Source organism: Sorghum bicolor, chromosome 10, assembly GCF_000003195.3.
Source record: "Sorghum bicolor cultivar BTx623 chromosome 10, Sorghum_bicolor_NCBIv3, whole genome shotgun sequence".
NCBI lineage: Eukaryota > Viridiplantae > Streptophyta > Magnoliopsida > Poales > Poaceae > Sorghum > Sorghum bicolor.
In genome coordinates, this window is record NC_012879.2 from 503,783 (window position 1) to 520,433 (window position 16,651).

At 42.4% G+C, this 16,651-nt stretch overlaps 2 protein-coding genes across 2 annotated transcripts; one reads left to right on the forward strand and one right to left on the reverse strand.

The window, feature by feature from the left end:
* Window positions 1–1,215, reverse strand: LOC8066882 (expansin-A17). Its single transcript, XM_002437642.2, has 2 exons — window positions 919–1,215; window positions 1–853 (listed from the first exon to the last, which is right to left on the reverse strand). Exons 1-2 carry the CDS (start codon window positions 1,100–1,102, stop codon window positions 207–209), a joined length of 831 nt encoding a protein of 276 aa, XP_002437687.1. The 5' UTR covers window positions 1,103–1,215; the 3' UTR covers window positions 1–206.
* On the forward strand, window positions 11,529–15,755 carry LOC8066883 (homeobox protein BEL1 homolog). The gene is made up of 4 exons (XM_002436298.2): window positions 11,529–12,546; window positions 13,506–13,912; window positions 14,063–14,123; window positions 14,779–15,755. Exons 1-4 carry the CDS (start codon window positions 11,923–11,925, stop codon window positions 15,259–15,261), a joined length of 1,575 nt encoding a protein of 524 aa, XP_002436343.2. The 5' UTR covers window positions 11,529–11,922; the 3' UTR covers window positions 15,262–15,755.

Sequence of the window (16,651 nt, forward strand, 5' to 3'; positions counted from 1 at the left end):
TACTCAATTCGAACTGAATAAGACCAATTAGCAGCATATATAGATAGATAGATCCTAGCTATGAATCCAAAACAAAATTAAAGCGAGAGCATCCAGGAAACGAAAAAACAACTGAAATTGATGTACAAGGATCATGTATGCAGGCATATCGATCCATCATGCACGAAAAACAAGTGAAACAAATTAAGAAGGAATATGATCGATAATCAATAGAAGTTGTTGGATCCCTGGTAGGAGAGTCCAGTGCACCACCCGGCGGTGATGGCGTCGTCGACGACGATGATCTTCCGCGGCAAGCTGTAGGTGGTCATCCTGACGACGAGGCCCTTGCTGTTGCCGAGCGCGGCGAACACCTGGTACGTGATGCCCCAGTTGCGCGACGCGGGCACGTAGTTGCAGTCCGGCTCGCCGGCCCTCTTGACGGCGAGGTCGCCGACGTCGCCGCTGCCGCCGACGTTCATGACGTAGAGCAGGAGCCAGTAGTAGTTGCCCTGCACGTAGAACCTGACCCCGCCGGAGCGCTGGCACGGGACGCGGCGGAACTGCACGGGGACGATGCCCGCCACGCGCTGCGCGAGGATGAGGAAGGACGGCGGCGCCATGTCGAAGTGCCTCCGCGGCGGGTTGCACCAGCCGCCGTTGTCGCTGGGGAGGTTCCAGTTGGGCGGGCAGAGGTTGGTGCCGGTGACGACGACGGACGGCGAACCCGGGTTGCACCACCGGGAGCTGACGCACCGCAGCTCGTAGCACTGCCCGCACCCGGCGCCGCTCGCGAACAGCGGCGTGCTCAGCGCCGCCGTGCGCGTCGAGTAGAGCGACAGGATGTCGTTGGCGCCGTAGCCGCACGCGCCGCCTGCATTCCAATGATGAGCATTTGACTCCCTCCAGCATTAGTTCAAATGAACGCATGCTACGTACCGAAGTCTGCGCCAAGGCCGGAGTCTTGGCCGTAGAAGGTGGCGCTGCCGTCTTGCCAGTCCGACTTGGTGAAAGGCGCCGCCGCAGCACTGTCATAGCCGCTGCCGCTCGCGAGGTGTGCCGCCGCCATGATCACGGCCGCGACGACCACCATCATCGCCGGAGCCCTGGACGACGACGCCATGGTCGTACGCGCTGTAATGTGTATCTCCTTGGTCGACGGATCAAGATGGATATGCGGACGTGCTCTCGCTCTGCTGGCCACCACAGACGAGCTGAGCGGCCGGGTTGACGTCGTTTATAAAGCAAGCAGCAGCAGTTAGCGGCCGGCCGGCCGCCGGTACGACGTGTTGGGCAGCACGTTTATAAAGCACATCGTCTTCGTCTTCGTCTCCGAGCTAGAGTTGGTTTGTTGGCCGCACGATATAATTATTTTGCAGCTGGTCAAACTATATGCATATATGGTGGTGTCCATGGCCGCGCGAGCTTTGCTTCAATTCGATCTCTGCTCGCCGAGGAATGCATATGCTTCTCATTACATTACAGCACAACATGCTAGGCACGCAGCACTGTGTGTGTGTGTGTGTGTGTGTGTGAAACATCCATCGTCCGCCGGTAGGTAGGACGGCGACGGTTAGGAATCCTATTCCGATAGCAAGATTGGCCCAAGTTCTTCCTTTTTTTTAAGGGACGCAGCGCAGCCCAAATCTACTGAGCAACGTGGGCCTCAAACATCCGGCCCATCAACCAAAGCGACGTGCTGGTGGTAACGGTATGTCTCAAAATAATTTTCTGCACACAGTTTACAATGTACTATACTACTTTTTAGACTTTTTTTTTTCAGGTTTCCGCATGACTTGCAGTGTTACACAGACAATCCCTATTAGTCCAGCCTCTGACTATTAAAGAGCAAGCTCACAAAAAGAAAAAAGAACAAAAAAAAAAATTTAACAGCAACTTCTCAAGATTTATCAGTTCAATCTTTTAGAGGTGACCTTAGAGAAAGAGTATATATACGTACGCTCGTAAGGATGAATGAGCATGCATATATGAGTATTTGTGTCTATATTATGATTAAAAATATTAGCAATAGTTTCATATTATATGTCATAGAAATAAAAACCATGATCAGAAAGCAGCTAGGGCAAACAATGCCACGCAAATAAATAAGGTCCCAGATTTTTGTTTTGCATGCCTGAAAGATCTCATGTTGTGTCAAACACACCAGATTTACCGGTTCAACTTAATTCTTTAATTTAGAGATACTCATAGGAATAAAGTATGTGTGTGTATTTATAGAGATGAATGTGTACTCGTGTATACGAGGTCTTGCAAAAAAAAAAATAGAGCTAAACTATTTGCCTTAACCGTGCAACATGCTAGCTCCTTTTCATTTTGATGATGTGGGACTAGGACCATAACAGGGAATCTGGCTACAAATGATAAAACTTTCCATCCACAAAAAGATCCTTGCTGACTTTTCTTTATTGTTGTTGTTTCAGCTAGGAAACATTATTATTTTATTATATTTATATACGTTCCTTTCATGTATGTTGGTTTGGTTGATGGTGGTAGTTATCCTAGTCTAGGATCAAACGTGGCTGGTTTAAGGCCTTTCGTGCCTCTATCTAAGAGCACCTCCATCCATTTGGCAAAATTTATTTCCTAAATCTTATTGTTTGCCAACCTCCAAAATAATATGAAGAGAAAAGAAAGATCTCATCTACAACCGTTTAGCAAATTTCATTTTCAAAAGCTCCAAAACCCGCTAACAAAATAAAGAGCCCCGCTAAGCGAACGAAGAGCCCCGCTAAGCATGGGAAGAAATATTGATGCCAAGCACGAAGCCCGCACGCATATTTGCATGCTAGATAGGAAGATATGTCAAGTTAGAAAAGATGGAAAATTGAGATGTCAAACTATTGGAGAGAGTTTTTTCTTATTTTGCTAAAAAAAATTATGGATGGGAAGTCATTTGCTAAACTGTTGGAGATGATCTAACATGGATTATATCATTAGTTGAATTGCTCCCACAATTTTGAGGAGCCTAATTTTGCCACATCTCCCTTTTTGTGATGTAATAAGGTAATAAATTTGCATGGATTTTTTTTATCGTTAGCCATCGATAATAGATATACTATATTCCTACTATTGCAATCATATGGTCTAAAACCAATTAGAACCTATTCATCTTCTTCCCCTTCTCTTTTTTTCCATGAATACATGTCTCGATCTCGTAGCAACGTCGTGATACAGTCCATTGTCTTGGCTGAAGTGGTAGAGCAATATGGGGGCTCATTTGTTGTTCAATTTGAGGGATGTACATGTGGAGGTTTGATGCCTCCATGGTAAACTGTTATTTTTCCTTTTGCTTGGGAAAAAAGGATGCAATTCTTGAATGATCGGTGGATAAAGATAGTCGATAGTTGAAAAAACATGCAACTATATGATTTGTCGTCATTCGCTAGATTACAAGTCTATGAAACACATTTCATCTTGTTGGCTCATTGTTGTTCTCGGTGACCAATGCTTGGACTGGTAGAAGACTCTTCTCAGATGACGAAGCAAGGTCATGCGGCCAGCAGTGGGGACGCCTAGTTCCGTAGGTTACGATGCTGATCTTAGGTCGGGTATTTGCTTTTATGTAATATCAAAGTGTGAAGTAGTATGCTAGGAAGGACCAGTCACAACTGTATGACCTCCTAGGGCGCTCATTAGAAGCGTGATATGTGTGTGGTTTAAACTCTTCTTCTTAATTACAATAATACACAAACCTTTTGCGTATTCGAGAAAAAGACTAGGATAGCATAGCAAAGCATTTGACTGGGAAATCACCTTTTGCAACTGGGGCTTATGTCTTTGTGATATCCTACTAATTTCAATATTCAGAAGTCAATTAACTCAACTTATACGTGTTGTATGCTAAAATTGAGGTTGTTTCTGAAATAGCCCTTATAAGCCTTCATCCCTAGCTTGGTAATAGACAGATAAAAGAGTATTCTTAGGTTCTCGAGAGCTAGGTTAGGGAGAGGAGTGGAGAGGATTTGATCTACAAAATCCACTACTAAAAGAGAGAGATCTGAGGGGATCCAAAGCCTTCCCATACTCGTTGGCTCTCACCTCTTATATTTGGTTCATCTCATAGTGGAATTGTATCACTGTCGCTCTTGTTTTTTTTTTTGAAAGAGGTTTCTACATGAATCTTGGTGTCCTCTCTTGATTCGGTATTTCTCTTGTCATATGTGTTAAACCCTAAACCCTATATATGGATTGTTTGGGACTGTTCCACTCCATGTTGTAATAATGCCCAGTTTGGGTATAATCAGTAACTCTTTGCCGCATCCTTTAAAAAAAATCATCAGCACCTACCAAATATAACCAATGACAACAAACCAACTTGTGTCACCATGTGCATACATCATTGGATGCACATGGGATGCGTGAGTTCTCTCTCTTGCTGCACACGCATGAGAACTCTCTGCTACACACGCATCCCCATGTGCATCATGGGGCACATGCCCTTAAGAGCAAATTGCAGAGAGTTCTCTCTGCTACTGCACACGTATCCTAATGTACATCCAAATGGTGATGAACATCAGATCGCATACCCTTAAGAGCACATAGTGTTATTCCGCCGATTGCATCTTCATAGAAAAACTCCTCAAATCAGTTTTTCCACTAGTCGTTGTTGGGGTCGAAGTCTAGGTCTTCCAGGGCGAGGCCGCAATGTCGAATGTGGTCGACGACGCCGACAATACCGACGTTGTTGCTCCCGATCATCATCGCCCCAGTAAGAGTGCTCCTTGCGACTGCGGCACCGTTGCCACCATCCACGTTGACGAGCTGGTTCTTACTAAGGTCCATGTTCCAATGGTTCTTTATGTCGTAGCCCACTCACCCAGGGAGCTTGGCGGTGGCGATGGCGGACCATTTGTTGCCTAGCTTGGAGTGGAGGGACTATGACAGTCCTTGTCGATGAACATCCCACACTTGACATCGGGACAGAGGCAGCAATGCCAGCAGATTCAGCAGCTGTTGTTGCACTAGTTGAGGTCGGCTTATATGGGGATGCCACGTGAGGAAGTTATTTTGGCCCTTAAGGACATCTGCCCCCTATGCATGCATCGTTGGATGCACATGATGATTCGTGTACAGCATAGCATGTGCCCCATATGTATGCACCCTTGTATGCACATGGGGATATATGCATGCACATGAGAAGGTCCTTAAGGATAAATTTTGTGTGTTCTCATCTCTCTAGCTACTGGCTTGTTTAAAGCATGACTTGTGACCGCACCCATTTGTTTTTCTCTTCTCTAGTAAAATTTGTAATAAGCTAGCTTATGAATGTGATAAACCAATATCACTTACTAATTTGGTGGAGGAATGGTATGTACTATACCATGCATCAGGCTTACGGCGTATTATAGATCAATGAATGAAGCACCGTTTGCTCTTAAAGAAAAGACCCGGCCGGCCGGGGCTCCCATAGCTAGCTAGTTGTTTGGTTCAGGTACGTTTGCTGAAGGTGACGCGAGTACACAATTTAGGCCATGTTTAGTTCAAAAAAATTTGCAAAACAGTCACTGTAGCATTTTCGTTTGTATTTGACAAATATTGTCCAATCATGCACTAACTAGGCTCAAAAGATTCGTCTCGTCAATTTCATCCAAACTGTGCAATTAGTTTTTATTTTCGTCTATATTTAATACTCTATATATGCGTCTAAAGATTCGATGTGACGGGAAATATGAAAAATTTTACAAAATTTTCTGGGAAGTAAACAAGGCTTAGCCACCTGCGAAACCCGCAGGCAGGTCATTTCATCCGTAGCCATCACCGTACAACCGTGTAGGGCCGTTGATGCGCCCAACTCCAACTAACTTTATTGTGGTCCATCCATCAAGCGGAGATTATAAGCGCACGTGGAATTATTAACGTTCATTCCATGGATAGCTCAAAAGTTACTCATTCCTCTGTCCCCCCAAAAAAAATATAACTATGAACTAACATTAGTTAAAGTAAATTTACATTAATAGTTCCAAAATCAATTTATTATGAAAATACATTTCATAGTTAATAATCTAATGGTATTTATTTATTTAAAATATTAATATTTTTATCATAATTAATTAAACTTATAAAATCTTAAAACATAGCCCTATGTTAGAATTATATTCTTCGCCCATCCACAGCATATGTGATACATCGACTGCTATGACTTTGACAAAATGTTAGAGTAACTTTTGAGTAACCATACGGAAGTTAGAGTAAATAAGAATAGTACAACATTGTTTATCTACATGAGGTATTAGCTCTATAGTCTACGAGGCCCAATGCAATATAAACAAAATTCCACACCAATTCTATTTTCTCCACAGTCATGGACGCACATTGCACAAAAAAATACTAGTAGTAATAACTTCTTGCTTCTCATTTTGGTCATACATGCATCTATTACCGAGGGCAGTCCCAATAGCATATTAATAATAGTTTTTATGTCTATTAAATACCTTGCCAACTAAGCAAAATGCTAATGTGGTATTCGAATCAATGAAGAATGAGAAGAAATCTTGAAGAAATAATTTCTCATGAGAGAAACTACGTTTATGCGTGAAACGATGCACGTAGAAACCAATGAGCAGAGTCTATGCCGTGAGGCCCGCGATAGGACTGCTCCTGCGATGAGAATTCTCGCTGCCAATGATTCTTCGGCGCTCGCCGCTGCCATGCAGGACAGCAGGAAGCAAGCAGGACGTCGTTGCCGTCACCCCGCCCGGCCCAGGCACTAGGCCACGCCGCCGTCGCGCTCGATCGCCGGCCCGCAGGATGTGCCGCGATACGCACCAAGACTGTGTTGCACCTGCTCGCCGGAGGTGCCATCGCTGCGCGTGCGTGCGTGCTCTGCTGACTGGCTGCCGCGCGTTGCTTGCTGGACGCCAGCGCACTCGCTTGCCGCTGCGATACGCCAAGCCAGCCGTGCTGGATGCCTCGCAATAGGGCCTAGCTAGGTGTGCTGCAACCCTAATCCCAGGAATACTCAACTTATATATATATATATATATATATATATATATATATATATATATATATATATATAGCATTTTTATATTTAGCAAATAATTTTTTTTCTCTCATTTTCTAGTCTATCCTTGTATTCCTTTTTTCACATAGGTTCTATGTTAGCTCGATTGTCAAAATTATTCTAATTTGTTGTTTCTGCAAATGAAAATATAATTATTTATCTCCAGACCATATACATATTGACTTATGTCACCAAATATTAGTACAAATCATATCTTATTTCCAAACTCTTTTTCAAGACAAATCGGAATATGCACATGGCAACATGTATAACAAAGTATTCTTTTCGTGTGAGCGAACGAGGCATGAGTGGGAGGCAATTCCATAATCCTCATTCCGAAATCTCTAACCCTAGCCGACTAGGGATACGTGGTGGCGGCACTGCTGGTTCCCAGTATCCTGAGCTCCTAGCGGCGCGGGACGTGCAGCGCAGGCGCGACCTCTGTCTCTATGCTACGCCTACATGGTGACCAGTAAGGACTAAGGACACACGTCGGTCATGAGGTTAGAGGCAATAGTTGAGTAACGGCCCATCAGACACCAGCAAGGAAATATCTAAGTTTCAAATCCTGGCTCCGCCATCGCCGCCGTGCGTGCTTGCTCGCTCTACTAGCCATGCTAGGACTGTGCATGTGCGTGCTCGCTCTACTGGCCGTGCTACGCTTGCGCGCTCAGGGTGCTGGAGAGAAGTAGAAGATGAGATGAGAGAGGAAGGAACATGGGTGAGAGAGAAAAATATATTTATTACGCAAAGACTTATTATCATTGTGTGAATTGGTTTCTATATATGATTTTTGCTAACATGATATTCTTAGACATTGTGTATAGTTTTTATTATTGAACTGGCCCTGGTGCATGTTAGCTGATGCCGACAGACACGAAATTTGGGCACACCGGCCCGGCCGCCTCGCTCGTGCCCACTTTATTATTCCAGTGTTATGCACAGAAAATTGAATGAGGGCTGTCGGATGCTAGCTTATTAGCTAACTGTTTCCTGAAATACATACTCTGTATAGTTTATTTTGATGCATGCATAATAATCATAGTTTCTCTATTTCAAACTGAAAACGTCCTTTGTGGATATATATTACTACATACGTAGACACATATAAGGTAGACCTAGCTAGGATCATGAAAAATTATATATCTAGACAATTTTAGATGATTTTATAATTTAAAATAGAGGGAGCATATATATCTCTCCTTGCATGCACCTAATTTACAGTATTTTCCTTCAATATATGGTACAGACAACCCAAATGCCCGCTCTCAAGTACACTCCTATGAACATATATATACCTTAATTTGCCTCCAAAGATATTGGATATGCAAATTTTTTTTGAAAGATCTGATTGCCCAGCGTGATTTATAATATGGAGAGGAAAGTGACAGTCATTACATACGCGAGTGGCGTTCCTCCCCGCAGCCTAAGCTACGGGGATTTTTAATGAATTTAAGGTCGTTATTACATAATATTTTGCTGCACAATAAATAGAGGCTTCGGGAAGTTGACCCCCGCCATGGACCATAGCTGACATGTACATCCTTTGTCTCGGTGAAGATATGCAGATTTTTGACATTGACAAAGTTACTGGGGTTTTGTTTAGTTTTCAAAAAAAATTTAAAAAATTTCAGATTCCTATCGCATCGAATCTGACGACGCATACATGAAGTATTAAATATAGATAAAAGTAATAACTAAGTGCGCAGTTTGTCTGTAATTTGCGAGAAGAATCTTTGAGCCTAGTTAATCCATTATTAAATAATATTTGTCGAATACAAATGAAATTGCTATAATTTTCATTTTGCAATTTTTTTAAAACTAAACAAGGCCTAGATAGCGTGGCGTCAACGTCAATAGACAAGTTACCACTAAAACAATAATTAGCCAAAAATGAGGACCTCCGGTGAGTCGTGTGGATATAAATTCTACCACAACAAACCGAAACAACTGATCAGCTTAACACTTTAGGCTATACATATATAGGGCCTGTTTGGTACAGCTCTTCATGAGCTGTTGTGAGCTGTTTTTTTTACCAAACACTTATTTCCAAAACAGCTTCATGGGTGAAGCTATTTTTTTCCTCCTCTCACAAAGACATAAGTTGGATGAAGCTGGAAAAAAAGTAGCTTATTGTAGCTTTTTCCTCATTTCTCTCTCTCAAGTCTCAACTATGCATGAAGTAGTTGGTAAAGCTATTTTGCCAAATACTTTCTCCAAAACAGCTCAGCTTCATCTAGAAAGTCACTCATGAAGCTATTTTTTTTTTTTTTAAAAAAACAGTTTTACTAGTGAAGTTGAGTTGTGCCAAACAAGCCCATAATACATGAGAAATGGAAAAAATTCAGTTTTGGGAAACATGGTCAATTTAATTTCTAAACAGTAGCAGCTTTATGTTCTCTTTCTTTATGGGGAAGCATGGGAAATTAAGTGAGGTGGGCATACATGAAGCATAGGTGCAGCAAAAGTGTGGACAGAGATGTTGTACTACTGTATGTAGAACAATACAATGCAAGCTAGGTCTTAGGTGCATTAACCCGGACGGGTTATTTATCTCCCAGACAGCTCCAACAATCGATCTTGTTAGCTCTAATAAGCATTTCTTCATTTAATAGAAGAGATAGAAAAGCTATACGGTAAAAACTATACGGTAAAAGTTAACACTATTGAAGCTCTTAGCACACATTTTAAGATTATGTGACAGTGTTATATGAGGTTATCTATGTTAAAAACTATACGGTAAAAGTTAACACTATTGAAGAAGTTGTCTTAGAACTAGTAACTAGCTCTAACTATTACGGGTGCCCTCATGATGGCCTATTTGGTCTGACACTTAATTATAATTAGTTGCATGATGCTTTCAACATTGCAGGGCACAGATACATTTTCCTGTCACGCACTCTGGCTACAGGAAACTTAGACATTGGATCGTCGGAGCATTTATTCATAAATGAATAAATTGTTTCATTATCTCGAGTTGAATGTTCGTAGTACGTCCCTGTGTGGCCAATCGGCGTCCATTGCTGGACGCAGATGGCAGGAGACCAAAGAGAAGAGGCGAAGGGCTAGTAGCTTAGCTGGTAGCGATGCAAATTGAAATGGTGTCGCAGTCCAAGCTTGGACCACAATTGGCAAGTTGCTGGGAAGCCAACAGCTCCACCGGCCGCCCGGAGGGATCCATCCATGGATGTACAAGGCGAATAATTCATTGGAATATATATGCATGTAGCACCACACCCAACCCAACATTTACAATTTATATATCTTCTTGGAAACCTCAAAAATGCATCTTTTGTATTTAGTAGTCACTACCGAAATCCAGCTCTTTGCCGAGTGTCAAATGGTTTGCCGAGTGTTTTTTCAGGCACTCGGCAAAGAAGCTATATAACTTTTATGAAAAATGGTAGAATCATCATGTTAGATGAACAAATGACCAAACAATCAAAGTAAACTTTATAGATCTTGAGAAGTTATAAAATTTTGTAGTTGGCAATTTTTTTTATTTGAGTTCATCTTGTCATGCAAAACTATGTCTATTTGAAAATTTTAAATTTTGATTTTTTTAAACGGCCTCGGATTTAAAAACTTCCTAAATAAACTTTATAGATCTCAAAAAGTTATGAAACTTTATAGTTGACAACTTTTTTATTTGATATCATCTTGTAATGCAAAAACTATGTTTGAATTTCTCAAATTTCAGATTCAGATTTTGTAAACGGCTCCCTAAATAAAAATTGTAGATCTCAAAAAAAACTTTGTAGTTGACAACTTTTTGGTTTGAAATTATTTAGGACCTCAAACAATCAATATACACGTGGTTTGGTATAATATATGAGAAACTAAAATGCAATATAAACATAAGTGACAATGTGGTGCGTTAGTTAGTGCGGAAGACACACAAGAGGGAGTTCATGGGTTCGAATCCCACTACCCACATATTTTGTGCGAAAAATGCCGCGACTTATGACTTCAATGATGGAGCGGCTGGCCAGGGCCTCCCTCGAAATTTGATGACCTCACTAAACCCTAAAGACTTTGTCGGCAAAACACCAGAGTCGGGTAGTGTGTTTGAGTATTTTAAATCATCATTTGGTAATGAATTCATTTGACACATGTTCTTTTCTACTCTCTCTATTCGAAATTATAATTATCTTTAGCTTTTTTTTGGTACATCGAATTTGTTATATATCTAGATATAAAAAAAGTAAAAATGACTTAGAATTTGGAATAGAGGAAGTATTATTAATTCCTCACCTTGCTTATCAATCTTATATTTAATGAAATGGTAGGAATCTGTTATATACTATATATGACCTAGTAGCTACACTACTTTGATGACAAAATTTGATTTGAGGCAAATAGGACCGACAGAGGGAGCTAGATAGAGAGAGAGAGCCTAGGTACCATAGAATTTATTTCTCGGCATGTGAAGATGATGTTGATCCATATCCATACATCCTAGGTGACCACTGCATAAGCATAACAAGTGCCACACAAAGCATATATAGGACAACTTCTAAAAAGGCATCACTTTGCAGCAAACAACAGTTAGCAACACAATAGGGTGCATGTGAATGATTCCTGCTATCCCCCACATATCCAATATACTCCTAGTTGAAGTACTTTTGAACCCCCACCTCCCTCACAAAAACCCTACCTTCAAATTCTCCTCCATTTTGGGCGTACACACACACAAAAGCTATGCTATGTATGTAAATACACTCTTTAATTAGTAGGTATATATGTATTTATGTGGTAAGGATTAAGGATAGCCTCATAGCCACAAGGAAGGAACACATGCATAGTTAGTACTACCGCTTGCAGTAGCATCTTTATTTGCGAGTTCTAGTCTTTAAGTCAAAAGCTAAGCATAGCAGAGTGTGGCCTCTCTCCTGCTGCTGCTCGCCAATTGATCGTCCATGGCCGTCCATCACCCACACCTGCTCGACTTCTCGCCACCTCCGAACACGGTGGCCATGGAGGCGCCGCCCGCACCCCACTTCGACCATGGTGGCCACCACCACCACCACCTCCTCGGGCTCCATGTCGACGGCGGCGTCGGCATGTCCGTAGGAGGAGGCGTGCCTCACCGCGCCCTCGCCGACGACGACACGGTGGCAGCATGGGCGCCGCAGGCCGCGGTCTCCCTGTCCTTGTACAACTACGACAACACGGCGGGAGGTTCGTCGTCGTCGCTGTTCGGCCATGACGAGCCACAGTTCGGCGCCATGCCCCCGGCGGCGGCGTTGGCACTGCCTAACCACCAGCAGCTGCCGACGACGACGTCGAGCATGCAGCAGCCGTTCCAGCTCAGGAGCTCCAAGTATCTGGCCCCCGTGCAGGACCTGCTCAGCGAGTTCTGCAGCCTTGAAGGGGACCTGCTGCACGCCATGAACAAGAGAGCTCCGAGAGCAGGCAACAAGTGGGACGACGTGGAGACGTCGTCGTCTTCCTCTGGCCTCTGGGGGCACCCGTCCCTGAGCTCCATGGATCTCTTGGAGCTTGAGAGGCGGAAGGCCAGGCTCTTGTCCATGGTTGAAGAGGTAGGCTAGCTAGCTCCTACTAGCATGTACATCAGCACACGGTGTTTTCTTAATCATACATACATGCAACCAGCAAGCAATTCTTTTTTTGCTTCAATTGATACCATTGAGGTAATTGTCACTTTACCATATATATCTACTAAATAGTAGTACTCCTGCTTAGCACTGCATATGGTGCATGCATACATTTTTTTTTGCAGTTCCATCCAGCTAGATTTTTAATTTCAGTTAAATTATTATTCTAGTCGTCGGTTCTTTGGACCATTATTATTGTAAATCACTGTTGCCTTTTGATGAGTTCCTTGGTCACAACTCATGTTACGTTCCTCGAAAGGAATCCACACATGTCGACATTGGGCAAACAGTGGATGCCCAGCGACACAGCCACTACATATGTACTTTCAGAAACTTCTGTTCTCACTTATCGCCTAGCTTTTCACCCCCATTTAGAGGCATCTTGCCTGCTATATATCTCAGACAAGACTAATACTAGCTACTGATCATGATGTGTGACATACTGTTTTTATTTGATGCCTGCTCACCATTTCCAGGATTCTTCTTCCTTTATCAAGTTCGTTCTCTCTCTACTACAGCAATTGGTAGTCGTACGTAGTTCCTATTTCCAAAAAAAAAAAAGTTACCCCTAGAAACTTTACTTTTTAATACTCTGTTACTTATCAAAAAAATTGTTTAACCCTAAATAAAATCTTTGTCTATTCATTCTTGCCAAAGATGATGTACATGTCCTCTAGCAAAAGGAGCAAATTACTCAATTTTCTTCTTTTTCTCAATATAAGAAAGCGATGTATATCATGACCACCTAGAGCCTTATTAATTACAGTAGTATCGATCTGATCAGCTACTATGAATTATTATACTCAATTTAGCATTTCGGTCAATTTTATCTACAAGTATATCATAAACATATGCAAATCGATCGATGAATCATGCATGGTCAGGTGGACAGGCGGTACCGGCGATACCGTGAGCAGATGAGGGCAGTGGAGGTGTCGTTCGAGGCGGTGGCCGGAGCCGGCGCGTCGCAGGTGTACACAAGGTTGGCGCTGCGCGCCATGTCGCGGCACTTCCGGTGCCTGCGGGACGCGCTGGTGGCGCAGGTCCGCGCGCTGAGGAAGGCCATGGGGGAGCGGGACGGCGGACCTGGTGCGGCGGCGGCGGCGACGGCGGCGGGCGCCACCAAGGGCGACACGCCGAGGCTCAAGGTGCTGGACCAGTGCCTGCGGCAGCAGCGGGCGTTCCAGCACCCCGGCACCATCGAGAACTACCCCTGGCGACCCCAGCGCGGCCTGCCGGAGCGCGCCGTCGCCGTCCTCCGTGCCTGGCTCTTCGAGCACTTCCTCCACCCGTACGTCGTCGTCGTCGTCGTCCCTCTCCCTCCCTTCATTATTTCATCACTCTAGTTTATTTCCATGTCTTTACCAATTCATTCAGATTAATTTTGTTAACAACCATGTGTGGTAATTAAATAATTCGACCGGACTATGAACTGATGCAGGTATCCAAATGATGTGGACAAGCACATTCTGGCGCGCCAGACAGGATTGTCAAGAAGCCAGGTAATAATAATTCATAGTATTTGCTAAATTTATGCATGATCCATCCATGTGCCTTCCAATTCCATCATCAGCATATATGTACAGTTACTGGACAGCCACATACTGTTTGTAACAGTTCGTCAGGTACAAGGTGAGCTAACCAGCAGACAAATATATAATAATGTGTAAATTCACACACTTTTCTTGTTATGTACTACACCCAACCACCACCTGTATCTGTCCCTATTATGAACGTGTGGACTAGATTTCAGTTTTCTTTTCTTTCTTTCCACATCTTTAATTAATACTTGATGGAACCATAGGCCTTGTTTAGTTCCCAAAAATTTTGCAAAATTTTCCAGATTTCTCGTCACATCGAATCTTTAGACGTATGCACGAAGTATTAAATATAGATGAAAATAAAAAATAATTGCACAGTTTGGTCGGAATTGACGAGACGAATCTTTTGAGCCTAGTTAGTCCATAATTAGACAATATTTGTCAAATACAAACGAAAGTGCTACTATTTATATTTTGCAAAAAAAATTTGGAAGTAAACAAGGCTATATGTGTCGCCATTGTCTACTAAGGTTGCGTAGAGGAGAACATAATAATCAGTGTCAGAATCTATATGCTTTCATATGAAAAATAAATTACTCTCAAATTTCTTTTCTAGGTTTCCAATTGGTTCATCAACGCCAGGGTGAGGTTGTGGAAGCCAATGATAGAGGAGATGTACACGGAAGAAGTCAACCAGAAATCAAACGCGACTCCGCAAAACCCTAGCGGCGGCGGCGTCATCAAACCTGAGCAGATGAGCACAACGGCGGTGCCCGCCGCCATTGGAGGAGATCATAGCCACTTCCTAGCTACTAGTGCTGGGAACCCTAGCAGCTCCATGATTTCATCCTCCATTTTGATGACTGCTGCTGACTGCGGTGGCAGTGGCGGTGGCGACCATCTGTTCAGTAGTTATCCGAGCATGCATAGGAGTCACGGCGGCGCCGTGTCGCTTACCCTAGGGCTCCAACAGCAGCCGTTTGTGTCGACGATGATGCACCACCAGCGACCATTGATGTTGCATGGTGACGAGCAAGAGCCGGTGCTGCCGTACAGAGACCTTATGGGGTCTCAGTTGCTGCATGATTTCGCAGGGTAGCTTAGCTAGGTCTACTAGGAGGGTGGGGTAAAATCTGTTTTAATTTCATGACTACACTATAAAAACACACAAATTGGTTCCTAGCTTGCTACTAGCTTTCCGCCGGCCGGGCAAATCATGCATATACTGTATATTTAATTTCTCGAGCAACCATGTGCTTTATTTGGATCCTATATGTTTAGAGCTAGTTTATTTAATTTCAGTAGAAGTGCAGCTGCTCTACTTATTCAAGTGAAGCACACCAAACGCCTGGTGCATATAGGAGAGTATCATTTTTCTGTCGTCAATAATTAATTCAGCCGTTTATTATGTTTGGGAAAAGGTGTATATTTTTCGGATGAGAAGTACTTAGTAATTAGGAATTATTATATTTGGCGTTGTCTTTTGACACAAGATTTATTTAGGTAATTCATCTTACCAAACAGTTTGTAGTTTCATTTGCAGAAAAGACATTTTGTTATTGAATATTTTTGTGATTGTTTGAGTTGTGTAAATGGTGATCTGGATATGTTTTATTCACTTCTAGTAATAAGTTTTGTGTAGGGGGAGCAAATGTCCCAAGATTCAAGATATTGTGTATCCATGACATCCACTTGTATATCCAAAGAGAATATCTATAGTTACCTCATGCTAGACTTTTAAAATCTAGCCTAAGGATGCCGCCTTTTTTTGGACTCGTGAGTTGTGACAGAGATACAAATATATTCAAAGATTTGCGTGCATGAGTTGTAGGATTATGACTTATAGTCTATTAGCTAGAAGCTTAATGAAGTTTAATATAAGAATTTAAGAGGAAAGTTAGCCTAAATCTCCAAGTACCTCGAGGATGTCTTTTTTTTGCTAAAGTAATGTATGAGCAAACTAATACTTTGCCAACAAATATTCTGTTATCAAAAGGCACCACAAAGCTTATAGAATTCCTCCGCTATATAGTTGTCGGAGCACTTCTTGAGAAAAACCACCATTTAAGCCATCATGTTTTATAGAACTTATTAGAAGGAAGGTTCTCCATACTCTTTCAATTTCTTTGGTGAAAGATTAAAAGGTAACTCTAAGATAATCAGTTTGAATTATATATAGGATTATAGGTGGCTTTGGTAAGCCAAACTTGATTTTCTTAAACCGAGAGGTTCCAAGCCTTTCTATATATATGCTTCCAATCCCAAAGGTTACTTGTGATCTTGGTCCTACACCTTTTATGGATGTTGCTTCTTCTATTGGCTATATTTTCATACTTATGATATGCATGAAGTATTTACTGCCTTCTGTTTTTCCGATGATATGAATGGCAATAAACAAATAATAAGAGAGATTGGAAGATAAAAATAATTGAGATCTAGTGTGACATAATTTGCTTCAAAGAAACCAAAAGAGCCTTTTGATAATCTAG